The sequence below is a fragment of the Bombina bombina genome, chromosome 2 (genome assembly GCF_027579735.1).
Source record: "Bombina bombina isolate aBomBom1 chromosome 2, aBomBom1.pri, whole genome shotgun sequence".
In the NCBI taxonomy this organism is placed as follows: Eukaryota; Metazoa; Chordata; class Amphibia; order Anura; family Bombinatoridae; genus Bombina; species Bombina bombina.
The window spans coordinates 1,273,256,791-1,273,279,508 of NC_069500.1; the positions used below are offsets into that span (position 1 = coordinate 1,273,256,791).

The window sequence follows — 22,718 nt, forward strand, 5'->3', positions numbered from 1 at the left end:
CCAAGGATTTTCACAAAGGTACTAGGGTCCCTTCTAGCTGTGCTAAGACCAAGGGGCATTGCTGTAGTACCTTACTTGGACGACATTCTGATTCAAGCGTCGTCCCTTCCTCAAGCAAAGGCTCACACGGACATTGTCCTGGCCTTTCTCAGATCTCACGGATGGAAAGTGAACGTGGAAAAGAGTTCTCTATCTCCGTCAACAAGGGTTCCCTTCTTGGGAACAATAATAGACTCCTTAGAAATGAGGATTTTTCTGACAGAGGCCAGAAAAACAAAACTTCTAGACTCTTGTCGGATACTTCATTCCGTTCCTCTTCCTTCCATAGCTCAGTGCATGGAAGTGATCGGGTTGATGGTAGCGGCAATGGACATAGTTCCTTTTGCACGCATTCATCTAAGACCATTACAACTGTGCATGCTCAGTCAGTGGAATGGGGACTATACAGACTTGTCTCCGAAGATACAAGTAAATCAGAGGACCAGAGACTCACTCCGTTGGTGGCTGTCCCTGGACAACCTGTCACAAGGGATGACATTCCGCAGACCAGAGTGGGTCATTGTCACGACCGACGCCAGTCTGATGGGCTGGGGCGCGGTCTGGGGATCCCTGAAAGCTCAAGGTCTTTGGTCTCGGGAAGAATCTCTTCTACCGATAAATATTCTGGAACTGAGAGCGATATTCAATGCTCTCAAGGCTTGGCCTCAGCTAGCGAGGGCCAAGTTCATACGGTTTCAATCAGACAACATGACAACTGTTGCGTACATCAACCATCAGGGGGGAACAAGGAGTTCCCTGGCGATGGAAGAAGTGACCAAAATCATTCTATGGGCGGAGTCTCACTCCTGCCACCTGTCTGCTATCCACATCCCAGGAGTGGAAAATTGGGAAGCGGATTTTCTGAGTCGTCAGACATTGCATCCGGGGGAGTGGGAACTCCATCCGGAAATCTTTGCCCAAGTCACTCAGCTGTGGGGCATTCCAGACATGGATCTGATGGCCTCTCGTCAGAACTTCAAAGTTCCTTGCTACGGGTCCAGATCCAGGGATCCCAAGGCGGCTCTAGTGGATGCACTAGTAGCACCTTGGACCTTCAAACTAGCTTATGTGTTCCCGCCGTTTCCTCTCATCCCCAGGCTGGTAGCCAGGATCAATCAGGAGAGGGCGTCGGTGATCTTGATAGCTCCTGCGTGGCCACGCAGGACTTGGTACGCAGATCTGGTGAATATGTCATCGGCTCCTCCTTGGAAGCTACCTTTGAGACGAGACCTTCTTGTTCAGGGTCCGTTCGAACATCCGAATCTGGTTTCACTCCAGCTGACTGCTTGGATATTGAACGCTTGATCTTATCGAAGCGAGGATTCTCAGATTCTGTTATCGATACTCTTGTTCAGGCCAGAAAGCCTGTAACTAGAAAGATTTACCACAAAATTTGGAAAAAATATATCTGTTGGTGTGAATCTAAAGGATTCCCTTGGGACAAGGTTAAGATTCCTAGGATTCTATCCTTCCTTCAAGAAGGATTGGAAAAAGGATTATCTGCAAGTTCCCTGAAGGGACAGATTTCTGCCTTGTCTGTGTTACTTCACAAAAAGCTGGCCGCTGTGCCAGATGTTCAAGCCTTTGTTCAGGCTCTGGTTAGAATTAAGCCTGTTTACAAACCTTTGACTCCTCCTTGGAGTCTCAATTTAGTTATTTCAGTTCTTCAGGGGGTTCCGTTTGAACCCTTGCATTCCGTTGATATTAAGTTATTATCTTGGAAAGTTTTGTTTTTAGTTGCAATTTCTTCTGCTAGAAGAGTTTCAGAATTATCTGCTCTGCAGTGTTCTCCTCCTTATCTGGTGTTCCATGCAGATAAGGTGGTTTTACGTACTAAACCTGGTTTTCTTCCAAAAGTTGTTTCTAACAAAAACATTAACCAGGAGATTATCGTACCTTCTCTGTGTCCGAAACCAGTTTCAAAGAAGGAACGTTTGTTGCACAATTTGGATGTTGTTCGCGCTCTAAAATTCTATTTAGATGCTACAAAGGATTTTAGACAAACATCTTCCTTGTTTGTTGTTTATTCCGGTAAAAGGAGAGGTCAAAAAGCAACTTCTTCCTCTCTCTCTTTTTGGATTAAAAGCATCATCAGATTGGCTTACGAGACTGCCGGACGGCAGCCTCCCGAAAGAATCACAGCTCATTCCACTAGGGCTGTGGCTTCCACATGGGCCTTCAAGAACGAGGCTTCTGTTGATCAGATATGTAGGGCAGCGACTTGGTCTTCACTGCACACTTTTACCAAATTTTACAAGTTTGATACTTTTGCTTCTTCTGAGGCTATTTTTGGGAGAAAGGTTTTGCAAGCCGTGGTGCCTTCCATTTAGGTGACCTGATTTGCTCCCTCCCTTCATCCGTGTCCTAAAGCTTTGGTATTGGTTCCCACAAGTAAGGATGACGCCGTGGACCGGACACACCTATGTTGGAGAAAACAGAATTTATGTTTACCTGATAAATTACTTTCTCTAACGGTGTGTCCGGTCCACGGCCCGCCCTGGTTTTTTTAATCAGGTCTGATAATTTATTTTCTTTAACTACAGTCACCACGGTACCATATGGTTTCTCCTATGCAAATATTCCTCCTTAACGTCGGTCGAATGACTGGGGTAGGCGGAGCCTAGGAGGGATCATGTGACCAGCTTTGCTGGGCTCTTTGCCATTTCCTGTTGGGGAAGAGAATATCCCACAAGTAAGGATGACGCCGTGGACCGGACACACCGTTGGAGAAAGTAATTTATCAGGTAAACATAAATTCTGTTTTCCTGTTAACACCTGATGCATAGGCCATGATTACCCCACGGAGCACCGCCTTAGCGGTATCCCAGAATAAAGACTGTGTTGAGGTATGAGCTTTGTTTATTTCTGCATAATGTAACCATTCACCCTTAAGGTAATTAAGTAGATTAGGATCCCTGTAGAGGTAATATGGGAATTTCCACCCCTCTCTTTTAGGTTGGTGGGGCCTACTAACAAGGACATAGATATCGGTGCATGATCGGATAGTGTGACTGTTGATTTTAGTGTCTAGTATTTTTGGGCTCAGGGTGTAATGCTCGTGGGATATTCCGCTATCAGCCCAAACTCGGCCAGTAGTCTTGTTATCCCGGCGTCAAGCCGGAATGATAGGGAATATCCCAGAGCAGAGAAAGTTAGTAAGATAAGGAAGGCGGCACTCACCACAGGCTGGACAGTCCCCAGCGGCAACGGCAGAGCAGTCCAAGGACAAACCTCTAGAATGGTCAGGCAGGATTTGGCAACAGCAAAGCAGTCCAAGGGCACACCACTAGAATGGTCAGGCAGGCAGGATTTGGCAACAGTAAAGCAGTCCAAGGGCACATCACTAGAATGGTCAGGCAGGCAGGATTTGGCAACAGTAAAGCAGTCCAAGGGCACACCACTAGAATGGTCAGGCAGGATTTGGCAACAGTAAAGCAGTCCAAGGGCACACCACTTGAATGGTCAGACAGGCAGGGTTCGGCAACAAAGAGGCAATCCAGGACAACAGGGGTTAATAAGCAGAGTAGTCAGACAAGCAGAGTTCAGCAGCAGTATATATATCCATCAATTTAGGGGTATAGCAGGCAGAGTAGTCAGACAGGCAGGGTTCATACACAAGTAGGCAAATTGAATCAACGATCTATCACACCCAGGAGCACACAAAGTAACACCTATATTTGGGCAGTGATAGATTGTTGTGACATACCTTACATAGGCGCAGGATTCGCGCCACAGGCGTCCGGACCGGCATCAGGGAGAGAGGAGAGTGCGGCGATGACGTCAGCGCCGCACACATCCGAACCCGACACAACCCCTGGCAACGAGCAAGGAAGGAGACGGTGCGCCCCTAGCAACGGTTAGAGCAGTACGGCGTGACACAGGGTTGTTGATATTAACAAGAAATCTATCCTTGACAATGTTTGGACGGTGATATACACATAAAGTCTCTGTCCTCTGGGTGTCTGGCTCTCCAGATATCTGTCAGATTAAGGGCCCTCTTACAATATTTAGCTGGTTGATTTTTAGCTCGAGGAAGTTCTGGATTTGGGAATCTGTCTGCTGGTACCTGCGGGGCTATGTTAAAGTCCATCCCGTGTGTTGCATTAGTTTCCCTTGCAGTGTATGCCAGAATTCAAGCTTATTGCGGAGAGGTGCATACACTCCGCAAATGGTGAAAGTTACATGTTCAAGTGTAATATTTAATATGATGGACCTCCCCTCTTCATCTATGTCCATATGTGTTATTTTATATGGTAACTGTTTCCTAAATAGGACGGCTACCCCTCTTGCTCTTTTTGTTTCATAAGGCGTGAAGGTAGCTTCAGAAACCCAGCTCTGTTGAAGCTTTCTTTGATCCACTTGTGTGAGATGTTTCCTCCAAGACTGCTTTGTCTGCCCTCTGTTGTCTAAGGTGTTTAAGGATTGCCTTTCTTTTTATAAGGGACGTGATGCCTCCCACGTTCCATGCAACAATCATAATGTGTTTTAGTGACATTGCTAAGTAAATGGTGGATTTAAGGAGATGTCCCAGTGTATGAATGTGCTACACTCTGATAAACACTCTCTTTCTGTACCTGAGGTAGTTATTGTATTAAACCCGTTAACTTTGTGATGTACCTTCGGAATATTGTGATAGAGTCACAGGGGAGGATCAGCATTGAGGCCAGACTGCATGCAAATGACATAAGATAAAGTGAGCAATAAACTTTTACACAGTGAAATGTTTTGCTGTCCCAGGACTGACTGCAACCTTTAAACAATACCAACAACAGAAATTATAGACCATGCAGTTTTAATCTGTTTTTCAATTTACTTTTATTATTACATTTGTTTTTGTCTCATGGTTTAAAAGTATACCTAGGTAGGCTCAGGAGAAGCAGTGCACTACTGGAAGCTAGTTGCTGACTGGTGGCTGCATATATGTCTCTTGTCATTAGCTCACCTGATGTGGTCAGCTAGGGCATTGCTGCACTTTCAACAAAGGATACCAAAAGAACAAAGCAAATTTAGTAGTAGAAGTAAACTGGGAAGTTGTTTTAAATTATGGCTCTATCTGAATCATGAAAGAAAGAGAAAAAAATTCAGCTTTGGTCCCTTTAAATGAATGAGATTATTTCTGGGAATATTCAAATTAACGTGCAGTATATTTGTCCTTTAATATATTCTTGTTTTATTTTTTCAGTGTCCTTACGTCCTTTTATAACACAGAAGACGAATCCAATGTTCTGCTACCAAAGCTTCCATCACTGCCAAAAAAGTAATACAATATTTTAATATACTTTTTTATAATTTTCGATTATAAATAAAATAGGAAATGTATATAACTGTACCTGTTGTCTGGTTTTGCTTTAGGTGTACATTGAATATATATATATATATATATATATATATATATATATATATATATATAGTAAATAAAATAGTGATTTTAGAAGTAATTTTTAGTGTCACATTTTAAAGTATTTCAAATTGTTAAAAGAAATATATCTCTGTGGTATCACTGCATCATATACAGACATCCCAACCTGCAAAAACTCATTTCAGGGAGGTGGGTTCACCCACTACTGCGCCACCCCCCCCCCTCCCAGTTATATATTGGACACCTTGAAACCCTAAGTAAAATACAGACTTATCATTAAAGTAGCTTCCCACTAAAGTCACATTAAAAAAAAAAGTAGCTTTATTGCACAACCATATACAACAAACCTATTTTCCAGTGATTGTACGCTTGTTGAATTCTAAAATATTTTAGAATACGAAGTTTAATTACGTGCAGTAAATAAGGTAGTATTTGTGTTTTATTTTATTAGAATAAGTGGGGGATTTTTGGTTATTGGTGCATGTTTTGAGGGTTCTATAACGTCCCATCAACTAAAGGCATTCCTTAAAGAAACACTTTTCCGGATTTGGGCCACATTGGATCATGGTACTTGGAGTTTCAGGGAGATTGCATTCCATTTGCTGGCATCAGGGAGCCGTTATTACAATCAGGGAGACTCCCTGAACTTCAGGGAGAGCTGGGATGTCTGCATATATATATTAACTATATAAAAAAAAAATCATAGTCTCTGTACAATAGAAAAGTGTATAACTAAATAGTTGTAAAATTCTGTATCATGAAAATCCAATAATTGATTGGTAAAAATTCTATCTTTAGTTAGTTAAATCAAGAAAATTTCACATCACTTTAAGATATGTAAAAGTCGAAAAAAAGAAAATGCTGTAAAGTTTATTATTGCACAAATGCTTGCATATATCTGTTTACGTGTTTAACATATTTGCAGGGGTTAATGTGTAAAATGTAATGCAAGTAAGCAGGAAATGGTTCTCAATATATATTAATAAAAAGGAAATGTAACTCTTGCTAAATCACTTGACAGTGATGTAGCATATGTAAAAAGCTGACACGAAAATATCACATTAACATATGTAAAAAAAAAATATATATATTTTACGTCAAAATCTGTTCAGTTCAGAGAAAGTGTTATGAGAACTTTTATCCTTCAGATACCATTGCATTTTGAGAAAAAAAAGCCAATCTTCTTTATCAGTGCTGAGTTGACACTTTGCTTTACTGTGATCTCAATTTGACTGAAATATTGCAAGATTTCATAGTAAACCTCTTAAACTGAGGAAGGAAATAATGCGACTGTGCCTGCACATGCCAGATGTACGCTACCTTGCAAGTCCTCGGAAATGCATCCTGACTGGCTGCTTAAAGTCCCTTTACAATGGGATTTGGCTACTGAGGACATTTTGAGGTAAAATATCTTCCTTTTTTACATATAGATATTTGAGGTGATATTTTCTAGTCAGCTGATTACATCTATGTTGCATCATTTTCAAATACTTCCACATTTGGGTATCATGTTCCTTTAAAGGGACCTTAAACACTTTGAGCTGGTAATATGAAAATGATAAATTGTGTGTGTGTAGATGTTTTTGTGTGTATGTATGTGTGTATGTGTATATATATATATATATATATATATATATATATATATATATATATTATAATTGTTTATTTTATCCCCCCTTTACCTGTATTTTCATTGTGACAGTCGTGTGCTTTTCAGTTCCTATTAGGAATGGAAGTGCAGAGCACTGTTATATTCCACACAACCATTGGCTGCACACTCTGACATATTTATAATTGGCCACAGAAGAGAAGGTAACCTAAGTTACAACATGACAGCTTCCATTGTTTTATAGACACTAAAACTTTACACTTATTTTGTCAATATGTAAACAACTGACATTTTTAAAAATACATCTTCAGGTTATTCACAGACTAATCTTTTCTTTGAATGCATCATTGTATCAAACATTTATTTAGTGTTTAATGTCCCTTTAAGGAAACTTGTATACCACTACAAAAATGAGAAGGGTCTAGCTGCAGACTGGAGCTCCAATCTAGACAGGAAGTATGTGACCTCCACTCAAAGCTTTTTTTTTTTTCCTTTGCTTTTTAAAAAAAAAAAAAAAAAAATCAACTTTAATGTAACAAACAACCTATAGACAATCATTCTGAAAACGAAACATTTTGCAGCTTTCTTGCTCTTAATGTTCATTCACAGTGGTTTATGCTGAATGTCATTTATAAGGTAACCACTGTGAGTGAGCATTAAGTACAAGAAAGCTGCAAAATGTACAAGGCTGAAGTTGTCTTCTTATTTAGTCAGCTTTTTATTCTGCAACTGATTGCAATTTGCTAAATAAAGAAATCTAGCATTTAAATAAAATAATACACTTTCCAAAAACCTAAACAAAATTACATTTAAAAAAAAAAAAAAAATCATCTTGTATTGCAATAATTTTGAGTAACTGATATTTTAAATGGGTTAAAATCCTGTGGGCCACTCTTTTATGTGTGGATATATACAGGGCTTGAACTCCATCATACAACAGACATGTTAACAGCCTGGCCCAACGCTCTTTATGGCAAACAAATTGGTGACAACCTTGTCACTTCATATGTTTTGTAATCCCCCCCCCCCAAAAAAAACCCTATTTGGCACACACTTAAACACATAGGTAGATCCGCAGAAAGGGAGCAAAAATGAAACTTAACTTTTACTGTCATATTGTTGAGGCTCTAAAAAAAGCCCAGGTGAAACGTGCGTTAGGCGTTCGCCTGTCTGTGAGTAATCTGGACATGGTTATACTTTATTTGTGTGCTCTCTGTGATAGATATACAGGTAATTCCGTACCTTAGTCACTGCAAGCCTGTATCTTTTTCACAATAATTGTAAGCAGCAGCCTTCCAAGAGAGAGTCTGATAAGCCCCACCCTTCACCCACCTATGTGGGTAGCACCAAATCATAGTCAGTAGTTTTATTAGGGATCTTTTTCTATCTCGGTGGACATCTTACAATGGGCCTCTGACAGTGTTGGAATCTGCTTAATTTTGCAAAATTAGAGCCTCAACGATTGTCTTATTTTGAAATAGACAATTTTAGTGTGTTTAATCCAGATGCTCCAATATTTGTATTTTAATATTTGACAGTAAAAGTTTTTATTTTTTTGGCTCCCTTTCTGCGGATCTACCTATGTGTTTAAGTGTGTGCCAAATAGTGGTTTTCTTTTTCTTTGGGATTACACTGTATACCAACCACTAGGGCACCCCTGCACTCCCCTAAGGAATATAAGTGTATGGGTTATAGATGGAACCATAATTTGATGAATAAGGCAGTTCTATACCTATCTCATTGATATACACTTCATATATTTGACCTTTTCTGAATAAGTAACTAGTATTTTAAAAGGGTTAAAATCCTTTGGGCCATTAATGTCTGCATGGATACATACACGGCGTGAAGCCCTACATAGGATAAACATGTTTTCAGCCTGGCTCATTGGTTTCTATGGCACAAAAACTATTGCCAACCTTGCCACTTTATATAGTTCACCTTTTCTAAATAAATAACTGGTATTTCAAATGGCTTAAAATCCTTTGGGTCACTCTTTACTGTGTGGATATATACCGGGAGTGAGCCCTTTCATAGGATAAATATGTTCTCAGCCTGGCCCAATGCTTTTTGTAGCCAACGTTGCTATCTCATATATTAAATTTCTGAATAAGTAACTAGTATTTTAAAAGGGTTAAAATAATTTGGACCACTCACTTTTTTTGTGGATATATATATACAGGGCGTGAACCTCTCCATAGAATAAACATATTCTCACTCTGGCCCAATGCTTTTTGAAGCAAACAAACTGGTGACAACCTTGCCACCTCATAGATTTTACCTTTTTCTAAAAAAGAATCAGATATTTTAAAAGGGTTAAAATCCTTTGGGCCCTCATTACTGTGTGGATATATACAAGGAGCAAACCCCTTCATAGGATAAACATGTTTTCAGCCTGGTCCAAAGCTTTTTGTAGCAAACAAACTTGTGCCAACGTGGTCATCTCATACATTTTACCTTTTCTGAATAAGTAACTGGTATTTTGAAAGGGTAAAAATACTTTGGGCCACTCATTTCCGTGTGGATATATACAGAGCGTGAACCCCATCATAGGAGAGACATGTTCTCAGCCTGGCCCAACACTATGGCAAATAAACTGGTGCCTACTTTGCCACTTTATATATTTTACCTTTTCTAAGTAAGTAAATAGTATTTTAAAACGGTTAAAATCCTTTGGGACACTGATTTCTGTGTGGTTATATAGGGTGTGATCCCCTTTGTACAATTCATGTGTTTTCAGATTGTCCCAAAGTTTTATATGGCAAAGAAACCCTTTCAAAATAGCAGTAACTTATTTAGAAAAGGTAAAATATGTGATTTGACAAGGTCGGCACCAGTTTGTTTGTCATAAAAAGCGTTGGGCAAGGCTGAGAACATGTCTGTGCTATAAAGGGGCTCATGCCCTGTATATATCCACACAGAAATGAGTGGCCCACAGAATTTTAACCCTTTTTAAAATACCACTTTTTCAGAGAAGGTAAAATATATGAAGTGCAAGGTTGTCACCAATTTGTTTGCCATAAAGAGCGTTGGGCCAGGCTGACAACATGTCTGTCCTATGAGAGGGTTCATGCCTTGTATATTCCACACATAAATGAGTGACCCAAAGGATTTTAACCCTTTCAAATTTACCAGTTACTTATTCAGAAAAGGTTAAATATGAGATGGCAAGTTTGGCACAAGTTTGTTTGCTATAAAAAAATCATTGGGCCAGGCTAGAAACATGCTTATCCTATGAAGGGCTTCATGCCGTGTATAGGTGGTTGCGGTCTCAACCAGGTGAGACACCGGTGTTAGATATGGATTGCACCAGGGCAATAAGTGACAGGTAGCAAGGTGACTCAAATAAAAAGGTTTTATTTAAGATAAAAACAATCACAGCAACGCGTTTCTCAGCAAAATTGCCGTTTCATCAGGCTGTATTACTGACTGCATGATTACACCTTTTATACCTTGCTACACCTGTCTAAAAGGGGCGGATCTGACATGGGATCTTTGTCTGGCTAATCTTTAACTGTTTCTTAACTGTTCATTTTGATATACAATAGTTAGACAAAATTTTTTAAAAAACCTTACATTTCTTAACTCAAAATAAAGACATATTCAAATCAATGAATACTTATACAATGTAATAGCATAATATTAACAATACAATAATAAAATAAAATAAAATAAAAACCTTGAACCATTTATAAATCTATTCGCCATCACACCAAAGTCAATTAACGTTCAGTTAATATTCACACTAATTGTGATATCATAGATATTCAAATGGATATGTGATATAATGATATAAATAAATATATATAGATATAATTAGGATGGTCACATATGAATTATGATATGGATTAACTAGTCAATCTTATAGGTATAAATCGAAAATGATGTGTTAAAATATGCAATGATATCATATGTAAAGGGGTCGGTAACACGCCTTTGGCACTATATGGCCCTATTGGTAATGTCCTACAGAAAATAAAAATATAAATAAATTAATCCTTTCTGAATGGGATATAATTTGATAAGAGGGGGGAAGTCACCTGGGATACTATAGTTACCAGACTACATATATCACTAGACATATTGGAGTACAGATGGAGACCCACTGGACACAAACCCTACTCAAAAGGCTGCCAAATCTATATTGAGATTCAAGCCATTTGGATGTAGAGTTCTAAGGGTATGTATCCAGTAGGTCTCCCTCTGTCTAAGCCTAGACAGTCGATTATATAAATGTGAAACTGGAATATGTTCAATGGGACATATACTAAAGCAATTAATATTGCCATTATGGTGTAAGTTGCAATGTCTAGGAACACTATGGTTTTTGTAATTCTTTTTCATGTTCCTCACATGTTCGGACCATCTAATACTGAGGCGCCTGCAGGTTCTACCTACGTACTGTACCCCACATACACAGGACAGTAGATATATTACATATCTCGATGCACATGTAATGTGCCCAATTATCGAATAGTGTTTCTTGGTGATGTTTGATTTGAATGTAGTTTGTTGTTGTGTGATCTCGACACAGAGTTTGCATCTCCTGTCTTTGCATCTAAAAGCACCTACTGGTATATTACCCACTCGTTGGCGACTATTGAGAATTTTGTGCTTAACGATCTTACTGGGAGCTAGAAGAGATTTTAAGCTTGGTGCTTTTTTGTATACTATCCTAGGTTTATTACCCACCAGATTGCCTAATATAGGGTCTTTTTTAATTATACCCCAATGTTTATTGATAATTTGACGTATTTTTTTATGATTACAATTGTATTCTGTAATAAATGGAGTAAAATTTTCCATTAGTTGTGATTTCTCTTTGTTATGTGTTATGAAATAACTATCTCTATTGTCTTTTTTCGCTCTTTCGTAACCATTCTCTATGATCTGCAATGGGTAATGTTTCTCCTTAAAGCGTTCTTTCAATATCAAGCTTTGTGTCTCATAATCACTCATAGAACTACAATTACGGCGAACTCTTTTGAATTGGCCATAAGGCACATTTCTCTTCCAAGGGAAATAGTGATGGCTATTGAAATCTAGATAGCTATTGCAGTCTACCATTTTAAAATGTGTAATACTAGTGATCCTGGAGTTCTCAAATTTAAGTTCTAGATCCAAAAACACTATAGTTTCATGATGTATCACGCTAGTAAACGTTAGTCCCTTATTGTTGGAATTAAGATGATTAACAAATGTATTAGCTGATGACATATCTCCCCTCCAAATAAAAATCAGGTCATCGATGTACCGCCCATAGAACACCAGGCTCGCCCCAAACGAGCCATTGTAGATGTATTCATGTTCAAAGGAACCCATAAACAGGTTCGCATAGCTTGGGGCGAACCTGGTGCCCATGGCGGTACCCTTGACCTGAAGATAGAATTCATCCTGAAATATGAAGTAATTGTGCTTTAAAATAAAAGATATAAGCTGTAACAAAAAATCACATTGTGGATTAGGTAAATAAATGTCTTTTTGTAAATATTCTGATATGGCAGACAACCCTAATGAATGTGATATATTGGAATATAACGATTGAACGTCACAAGTGATCCAAAGAAGATCCGGAGTGACAGTAATCTTACTTAACTTGGCAATTAAATCACTAGAATCTCGGATATATGACTCAAGGCCCAACACATGTTTTTGCAGGAAAAAATCAACGTATGAGGAGACGTTATCTGTAAGACTACCTATGCCCGCAATAATAGGTCTCCCTGGGGGACAGGTTAAATTCTTATGCAATTTGGGCAGATGGTAGTAAAACGCTAAATTTGGTTCCTTAGGTAACAAAAAATCTCGCTCTTTCTTAAGTATAATGTTTTCACTAAATGCATAATTGACTAATCCTTTTAAAATATTGGTATATTGTGTTGTTGGATCAAAGTTAAGTTTTATGTAATATGTAGTGTCATGTAGAATTTTCCGTGCCTCTATTAAATAGTCGGTTAGGTTCTGTAGGACAATCCCCCCTCCCTTATCTGCCTGCCTTAGTACAATCGTTTTATCATTTTTAAGGGTTTCCAAAGCTCGTCGTTCATTGGCATAAAGATTATGTTTAATATTTTGGGGTTTCCTATTCTTACTATTTTTACTATTTGGAATTCGTTCTAATTCCTCAGTCACTAGCTGCCTGAAAATCTCTATATGTGCGTTGTTCTGTAAATGTGGTGTGTAATTTGACTTATTCTTAAAATTAGTTCTAATAAACCCCTCATACAGTTGGTCAGCCAATGAATCTGGTTCATATATTGGGAGTTGAATTTCCCTAAGTCTAGAGTCCATTGTATCAGTGAGTATTGGATTATTATGCTCATTCCCCATTTTTTTCTCTGCGAAATACTTTTGTAATGATAATTTCTGTGTGAACCGGTTGATATCTACAAATAATGAAAAAATATTGTGTTCGTTTGTGGGGCTAAATGAAAGTCCTCTACCTAGGATTCTTATCTCGTCATCAGTTAATTGATGTGACGATAAGTTATATATGCCCTTTCCTAATGCCTGTAATTTTGCCTCTTTGCGGGCTGTTCCTCGTCCCCTGTTTCCCCGTGACCGTGGGGTCTTTTCCCTTTTTGGGGGGTTGTGAGGGAAACTATCGGCTCTAGGTATCCCGATATGCTTTTCTGTTTCCAGGAGGGCATTCGTTGGCCCTGATCTAAAAAATGGTTGGGTGAGTCAGTATTAGATGGCCTAGTGTCAGTACTAGTGCTTGCTCCCTGATTAGTGCGATGGTCCCCATTTCTATTCCCATTTATTGTGGTATTTTGTCTATTTCCCATACTGTTGGAGAGTCCACCATATCCTGTGTGGTTAGGCTCATATGTCCTATCTCTTTGTGGATAGTTCGATTCATATGTCCTTTCATATTGTGGATGGTTATTTGCATGCCCTCCCTTAAATCTTGGCTCTCTGTGATAGTTATTGTTGTTATATGAAGCATTCACCATAGTTGGTTCTTGGTTCCTATTGCCATATGTTGTGGACCTATTGTTACTATGCTTCAATGGCATAAATTGGTCTCTATTATTATTACTGGGATATCGTGGCATGTATTGTTCCCTAGATCTTTCAGGATTTCCACCCCATGTTATATGTCTAGGTGAATAATAATTGTTTTGTTGGGATCTTTCGTTAGAATGATGTATTTCTCTAGGTTGTTGATTGTCACCATAATAGGTGTCAGTATCATCATGGGACCAGTTACCCTTCTTGCTTTTATTTCTATTTTTATGATGTGAAACTAAAATCCAATCATTGGATGGGTTTGGATTGTTTCTCTGTTCATTAGATGTCAGATTTGGGGTTGCTACTGGAATGGGCAAGTTTTTCTTTTTATTGAAGCTATATACCTCCCCTTTCGAATAATCCTCATCATCCCTAATTAGTTTCCTATTTTTTATACCAATCAAATCTTTTTGATATCTATCTGTTTTTTGTAATACCATATCATTTAATTCATCATATAAACTTAAATTCTTAAATTTTTCTAAACTTGTTTGTATAGTTTCAATTTCTTTAGTCATCTGTTCAACCAAGGTTTTTCTATGAGATATTAGTATTTTCATAAAAGTGTGGGAGCACTCATTCATAGCCCCCTCCCATTTATTTAAAATTTCTGGATTATCTTTGAAAGAACAGCTTTTGAATAGTCTTAGACCCCGTGGTATCTGTTTCTTATCCAGATATTTTTGTAACATTTCAGAGTCTAACCAGTGCCTACACTCCGTGTTAATGGCTTCTTCCAGCCTGGCAAATAGAGCATGTATAGATAAATTGTCTATTGCATTTTCAACATTTGTGTACGATATGGTGGTGGGTAACGCTACATGTGAAACTAATAGTAGCCTCTTGTTATTTCTTTCATTAACTGATAACATCCTGGCTATCTATATATCTAAGCTCCAAATTTTATTATCCCGACTCCGGATTAGCTTTGGGAGTATACCAAATTACAAAAGGTGATTAGTGATCTAACTCAAAAATAAAGAACTAGAAAAGGACTTGTGTTTAATATATAGGTGTCTCAGTAAATAATCTCAGCATGTGTTCAGTGTGTATTCATTGAAAAAAGAGTAGTAGCTAATGTGTAATTAGTGATTAGTCATCAGATGGTGATACCATGTGTTTTAGCCTATTTTGTAAAAGAAAAAGAGAAAAAATGAAAATAAATTAAAATATTTGGGGTTGAGTATCAAATGTATACTTACAAGTGTGTAACCCGTTTTATACTTGTAATTGTGCAACTATATTTTAGTGCGCCTGTCTAATAATAAAAAATCAGTGAAATATCTTAATCAATCTTAAACTAAAAAATGATACCTCTAACATATAACAAATCATATGTGAAGAAAATATATAGGTGATTGTGGAAACAATTGTGAAACAATTCATATAATACAATGTGGTGGTGAGATATATAAAACAATGTTAAAAATATATATATATAAAACAATGTTAAAAAATGAAAATCATAATTCACCAAGAAAGTTCAAGTGCACAGCTGCAGTCCCCCAAAGTCTATTATAGGCTTTTATCCTTGAGAGAAAAAGAAGATCGAAAGATCCCCCAGACGATATTGTTTTATGTTTGGCGCCTCTCTTGTCTTCTTATCTACAGCCGGGTACTCCTTTGGATTACTGCTGAGAGTGCAGCCCCTAGTTTGTGAATTTCTTCGAGCAATCGATACCAGCTCTATCCAAGCACCAGCGCACCTCTGGGGATCTTTCGATCTTCTTTTTCTCTCAAGGATAAAAGCCTATAATAGACTTTGGGGGACTGCAGCTGTGCACTTGAACTTTCTTGGTGAATTATGATTTTCATTTTTTAACATTGTTTTATATATATATTTTTAACATTGTTTTATATATCTCACCACTACATTGTATTATATGAATTGTTTCACAATTGTTTCCACAATCACCTATATATTTTCTTCACATATGATTTGTTATATGTTAGAGGTATCATTTTTTAGTTTAAGATTGATTAAGATATTTCACTGATTTTTTATTATTAGACAGGCGCACTAAAATATAGTTGCACAATTACAAGTATAAAACGGGTTACACACTTGTAAGTATACATTTGATACTCAACCCCAAATATTTTAATTTATTTTCATTTTTTCTCTTTTTCTTTTACAAAATAGGCTAAAACACATGGTATCACCATCTGATGACTAATCACTAATTACACATTAGCTACTACTCTTTTTTCAATGAATACACACTGAACACATGCTGAGATTATTTAATGAGACACCTATATATTAAACACAAGTCCTTTTCTAGTTCTTTATTTTTGAGTTAGATCACTAATCACCTTTTGTAATTTGGTATACTCCCAAAGCTAATCCGGAGTCGGGATAATAAAATTTGGAGCTTAGATATATAGATAGCCAGGATGTTATCAGTTAATGAAAGAAATAACAAGAGGCTACTATTAGTTTCACATGTAGCGTTACCCACCACCATATCGGACACAAATGTTGAAAATGCAATAGACAATTTATCTATACATGCTCTATTTGCCAGGCTGGAAGAAGCCATTAACACGGAGTGTAGGCACTGGTTAGACTCTGAAATGTTACAAAAATATCTGGATAAGAAACAGATACCACGGGGTCTAAGACTATTCAAAAGCTGTTCTTTCAAAGATAATCCAGAAATTTTAAATAAATGGGAGGGGGCTATGAATGAGTGCTCCCACACTTTTATGAAAATACTAATATCTCATAGAAAAACCTTGGTTGAACAGACGACTAAAGAAATTGAAACTATACAAACAAGTTTAGAAAAATTTAAGAATTTAAGTTTATATGATGAATTAAATGATATGGTATTACAAAAAACAGATAGATATCAAAAAGATTTGATTGGTATAAAAAATAGGAAACTAATTAGGGATGATGAGGATTATTCGAAAGGGGAGGTATATAGCTTCAATAAAAAGAAAAACTTGCCCATTCCAGTAGCAACCCCAAATCTGACATCTAATGAACAGAGAAACAATCCAAACCCATCCAATGATTGGATTTTAGTTTCACATCATAAAAATAGAAATAAAAGCAAGAAGGGTAACTGGTCCCATGATGATACTGACACCTATTATGGTGACAATCAACAACCTAGAGAAATACATCATTCTAACGAAAGATCCCAACAAAACAATTATTATTCACCTAGACATATAACATGGGGTGGAAATCCTGAAAGATCTAGGGAACAATACATGCCACGATATCCCAGTAATAATAATAGAGACCAATTTATGCCATTGAAGCATAGTAACAATAGGTCCACAACATATGGCAATAGGAACCAAGAACCAACTATGGTGAATGCTTCATATAACAACAATAACTATCACAGAGAGCCAAGATTTAAGGGAGGGCATGCAAATAACCATCCACAATATGAAAGGACATATGAATCGAACTATCCACAAAGAGATAGGACATATGAGCCTAACCACACAGGATATGGTGGACTCTCCAACAGTATGGGAAATAGACAAAATACCACAATAAATGGGAATAGAAATGGGGACCATCGCACTAATCAGGGAGCAAGCACTAGTACTGACACTAGGCCATCTAATACTGACTCACCCAACCATTTTTTAGATCAGGGCCAACGAATGCCCTCCTGGAAACAGAAAAGCATATCGGGATACCTAGAGCCGATAGTTTCCCTCACAACCCCCCAAAAAGGGAAAAGACCCCACGGTCACGGGGAAACAGGGGACGAGGAACAGCCCGCAAAGAGGCAAAATTACAGGCATTAGGAAAGGGCATATATAACTTATCGTCACATCAATTAACTGATGACGAGATAAGAATCCTAGGTAGAGGACTTTCATTTAGCCCCACAAACGAACACAATATTTTTTCATTATTTGTAGATATCAACCGGTTCACACAGAAATTATCATTACAAAAGTATTTCGCAGAGAAAAAAATGGGGAATGAGCATAATAATCCAATACTCACTGATACAATGGACTCTAGACTTAGGGAAATTCAACTCCCAATATATGAACCAGATTCATTGGCTGACCAACTGTATGAGGGGTTTATTAGAACTAATTTTAAGAATAAGTCAAATTACACACCACATTTACAGAACAACGCACATATAGAGATTTTCAGGCAGCTAGTGACTGAGGAATTAGAACGAATTCCAAATAGTAAAAATAGTAAGAATAGGAAACCCCAAAATATTAAACATAATCTTTATGCCCATGAACGACGAGCTTTGGAAACCCTTAAAAATGATAAAACGATTGTACTAAGGCAGGCAGATAAGGGAGGGGGGATTGTCCTACAGAACCTAACCGACTATTTAATAGAGGCACGGAAAATTCTACATGACACTACATATTACATAAAACTTAACTTTGATCCAACAACACAATATACCAATATTTTAAAAGGATTAGTCAATTATGCATTTAGTGAAAACATTATACTTAAGAAAGAGCGAGATTTTTTGTTACCTAAGGAACCAAATTTAGCGTTTTACTACCATCTGCCCAAATTGCATAAGAATTTAACCTGTCCCCCAGGGAGACCTATTATTGCGGGCATAGGTAGTCTTACAGATAACGTCTCCTCATACGTTGATTTTTTCCTGCAAAAACATGTGTTGGGCCTTGAGTCATATATCCGAGATTCTAGTGATTTAATTGCCAAGTTAAGTAAGATTACTGTCACTCCGGATCTTCTTTGGATCACTTGTGACGTTCAATCGTTATATTCCAATATATCACATTCATTAGGGTTGTCTGCCATATCAGAATATTTACAAAAAGACATTTATTTACCTAATCCACAATGTGATTTTTTGTTACAGCTTATATCTTTTATTTTAAAGCACAATTACTTCATATTTCAGGATGAATTCTATCTTCAGGTCAAGGGTACCGCCATGGGCACCAGGTTCGCCCCAAGCTATGCGAACCTGTTTATGGGTTCCTTTGAACATGAATACATCTACAATGGCTCGTTTGGGGCGAGCCTGGTGTTCTATGGGCGGTACATCGATGACCTGATTTTTATTTGGAGGGGAGATATGTCATCAGCTAATACATTTGTTAATCATCTTAATTCCAACAATAAGGGACTAACGTTTACTAGCGTGATACATCATGAAACTATAGTGTTTTTGGATCTAGAACTTAAATTTGAGAACTCCAGGATCACTAGTATTACACATTTTAAAATGGTAGACTGCAATAGCTATCTAGATTTCAATAGCCATCACTATTTCCCTTGGAAGAGAAATGTGCCTTATGGCCAATTCAAAAGAGTTCGCCGTAATTGTAGTTCTATGAGTGATTATGAGACACAAAGCTTGATATTGAAAGAACGCTTTAAGGAGAAACATTACCCATTGCAGATCATAGAGAATGGTTACGAAAGAGCGAAAAAAGACAATAGAGATAGTTATTTCATAACACATAACAAAGAGAAATCACAACTAATGGAAAATTTTACTCCATTTATTACAGAATACAATTGTAATCATAAAAAAATACGTCAAATTATCAATAAACATTGGGGTATAATTAAAAAAGACCCTATATTAGGCAATCTGGTGGGTAATAAACCTAGGATAGTATACAAAAAAGCACCAAGCTTAAAATCTCTTCTAGCTCCCAGTAAGATCGTTAAGCACAAAATTCTCAATAGTCGCCAACGAGTGGGTAATATACCAGTAGGTGCTTTTAGATGCAAAGACAGGAGATGCAAACTCTGTGTCGAGATCACACAACAACAAACTACATTCAAATCAAACATCACCAAGAAACACTATTCGATAATTGGGCACATTACATGTGCATCGAGATATGTAATATATCTACTGTCCTGTGTATGTGGGGTACAGTACGTAGGTAGAACCTGCAGGCGCCTCAGTATTAGATGGTCCGAACATGTGAGGAACATGAAAAAGAATTACAAAAACCATAGTGTTCCTAGACATTGCAACTTACACCATAATGGCAATATTAATTGCTTTAGTATATGTCCCATTGAACATATTCCAGTTTCACATTTATATAATCGACTGTCTAGGCTTAGACAGAGGGAGACCTACTGGATACATACCCTTAGAACTCTACATCCAAACGGCTTGAATCTCAATATAGATTTGGCAGCCTTTTGAGTAGGGTTTGTGTCCAGTGGGTCTCCATCTGTACTCCAATATGTCTAGTGATATATGTAGCCTGGTAACTATAGTATCCCAGGTGACTTCCCCCCTCTTATCAAATTATATCCCATTCAGAAAGGATTAATTTATTTATATTTTTATTTTCTGTAGGACATTACCAATAGGGCCATATAGTGCCAAAGGCGTGTTACCGACCCCTTTACATATGATATCATTGCATATTTTAACACATCATTTTCGATTTATACCTATAAGATTGACTAGTTAATCCATATCATAATTCATATGTGACCATCCTAATTATATCTATATATATTTATTTATATCATTATATCACATATCCATTTGAATATCTATGATATCACAATTAGTGTGAATATTAACTGAACGTTAATTGACTTTGGTGTGATGGCGAATAGATTTATAAATGGTTCAAGGTTTTTATTTTATTTTATTTTATTATTGTATTGTTAATATTATGCTATTACATTGTATAAGTATTCATTGATTTGAATATGTCTTTATTTTGAGTTAAGAAATGTAAGGTTTTTTAAAATTTTTTGTCTAACTATTGTATATCAAAATGAACAGTTAAGAAACAGTTAAAGATTAGCCAGACAAAGATCCCATGTCAGATCCGCCCCTTTTAGACAGGTGTAGCAAGGTATAAAAGGTGTAATCATGCAGTCAGTAATACAGCCTGATGAAACGGCAATTTTGCTGAGAAACGCGTTGCTGTGATTGTTTTTATCTTAAATAAAACCTTTTTATTTGAGTCACCTTGCTACCTGTCACTTATTGCCCTGGTGCAATCCATATCTAACACCGGTGTCTCTCCTGGTTGAGACCGCAACCACCTATTTCCAGCGAGTGACCGTTGATCCGGACCTGACAGGTGAATTGGCCTGCTATTGGTTACAGGGGTCACGTGTACCGGCTTCTTTGTGTGTCCGTCGGGCGACTCTGAACAGTCCCGATCCGCTTCAACAGGCACAGTACGTGTGCCGCAGCCTTTGTGAGTATATCCTGCACACAGGGGGGGGCTATTGGCCCATGGTTCAGACGATATTGTTTTATGTTTGGCGCCTCTCTTGTCTTCTTATCTACAGCCGGGTACTCCTTTGGATTACTGCTGAGAGTGCAGCCCCTAGTTTGTGAATTTCTTCGAGCAATCGATACCAGCTCTATCCAAGCACCAGCGCACCTCTGGGGATCTTTCGATCTTCTTTTTCTTTCATGCCGTGTATGTATCCACACAAAAATTTGTGGCCCAAAGATTTTTAACCCTTTTTAAAATACCAGTTACTTATTCAGAAAAGGTAAAATGTATGAAGTGGCAAGGATGGCACCAGATAGTTTGCCTTAAAACGCATTGGGTCAGGCTAAAAATATGTCTATTCTATAAAATGGGGTTAAAGCCCTGTATATATCTACCCAGAAATGAATGACCCAAATAATTTTAACCCTTTTAAAATACCAATTGCTTATTCAGAAAAGGTAAAATATATGAAGTGGCAAGGTTGGCACCAATTTGTTTGCTATAAAGGACGCTGGGCCAGGCTGATAACATGTCTATCCTATGATGGGTTCACGCCTTGTATATATAGACATATAAATGAGTGTCCCAAAGGATTTTATCCTTTTTTAAATACCAATGACTTATTTAGAAAAGGTAAAATATATACAGTCGCAAGGTTGGCACCAATTTGTTTGCCATAAAGAGTGTTTGACAAGGATGATAACATGTATGTCCCATGTATATATCCACACATAAATGATTTTTTTATAAAATGTAAGTTTGTTTAGGTTTTTGGAAAGTGTATTATTTTATTTAAAATAAAAATAATTCTAGATATCTTTATTTTGCTAATTGTAATCAGTTGCAGAATAAGAAGCTGACTGAGTAAGAATCCAACTTCAGCCTTGTACATTTTGCAGCTTTCTTGTTCTTAATGTTCATTCACAGTGGTTACCTTATAAATGACAGTCACAGCGGTTACCTTATAAATGACAGTCACAGCGGTTACCTTATAAATGGCAATCACAGCGGTTACCTTATAAATGGCAATTAGCATAAACCACTGTGAGTGAACATTAAGAACAAGAAAGCTGCAAAATGTTTCGTTTTCAGAATGATTGTCTATATGTTTGTTACATTAAAGTTGATTTAAAAAAAAAAAAAACTTTGATTGGAGATCACGTTTCCTGTCTAGAGTGGAGCTCCAGTCTGCAGCTAGACTCCTTTGACAAAAATGGGAACATTAGTTCAAGGTATATGAATTTAGAAATTATAAAGACTAGTGATTATTTAATGCAGGAAGCATGTCTGTAGTCCACTTATATTTATGCTGTGAGACTAATTCCATTCGGTACAATGGTAATTCTGTTACTTCAACATTTTTAAAAGTGATCTGCATCCTACATTATTACATTATAAACTGCCCATATTCTTTGTATAGTTTTATCTCCGTAGGTTAAGGAATAGCATATTGCTTATCCCTAGTCATAACATTCAAAAACCATTTTTTTT

At 37.3% G+C, this 22,718-nt stretch overlaps 1 protein-coding gene across 3 annotated transcripts in view; it reads left to right on the forward strand.

The window, feature by feature from the left end:
• Positions 1-22,718, forward strand: part of ANAPC4 (anaphase promoting complex subunit 4) — a 209,898-nt gene that overhangs the window by 16,154 nt on the left and 171,026 nt on the right. For 2 of the 3 annotated variants that reach the window (XM_053704079.1, XM_053704080.1), the window contains exon 5: positions 5,222-5,296. The exons of the other annotated variant lie outside the window; for it this stretch is intronic. In XM_053704079.1, the coding sequence (XP_053560054.1) occupies positions 5,222-5,296 (75 nt within the window). The remainder of the gene's footprint in view (positions 1-5,221; positions 5,297-22,718) is intronic. 3 annotated transcript variants of the gene reach the window in all.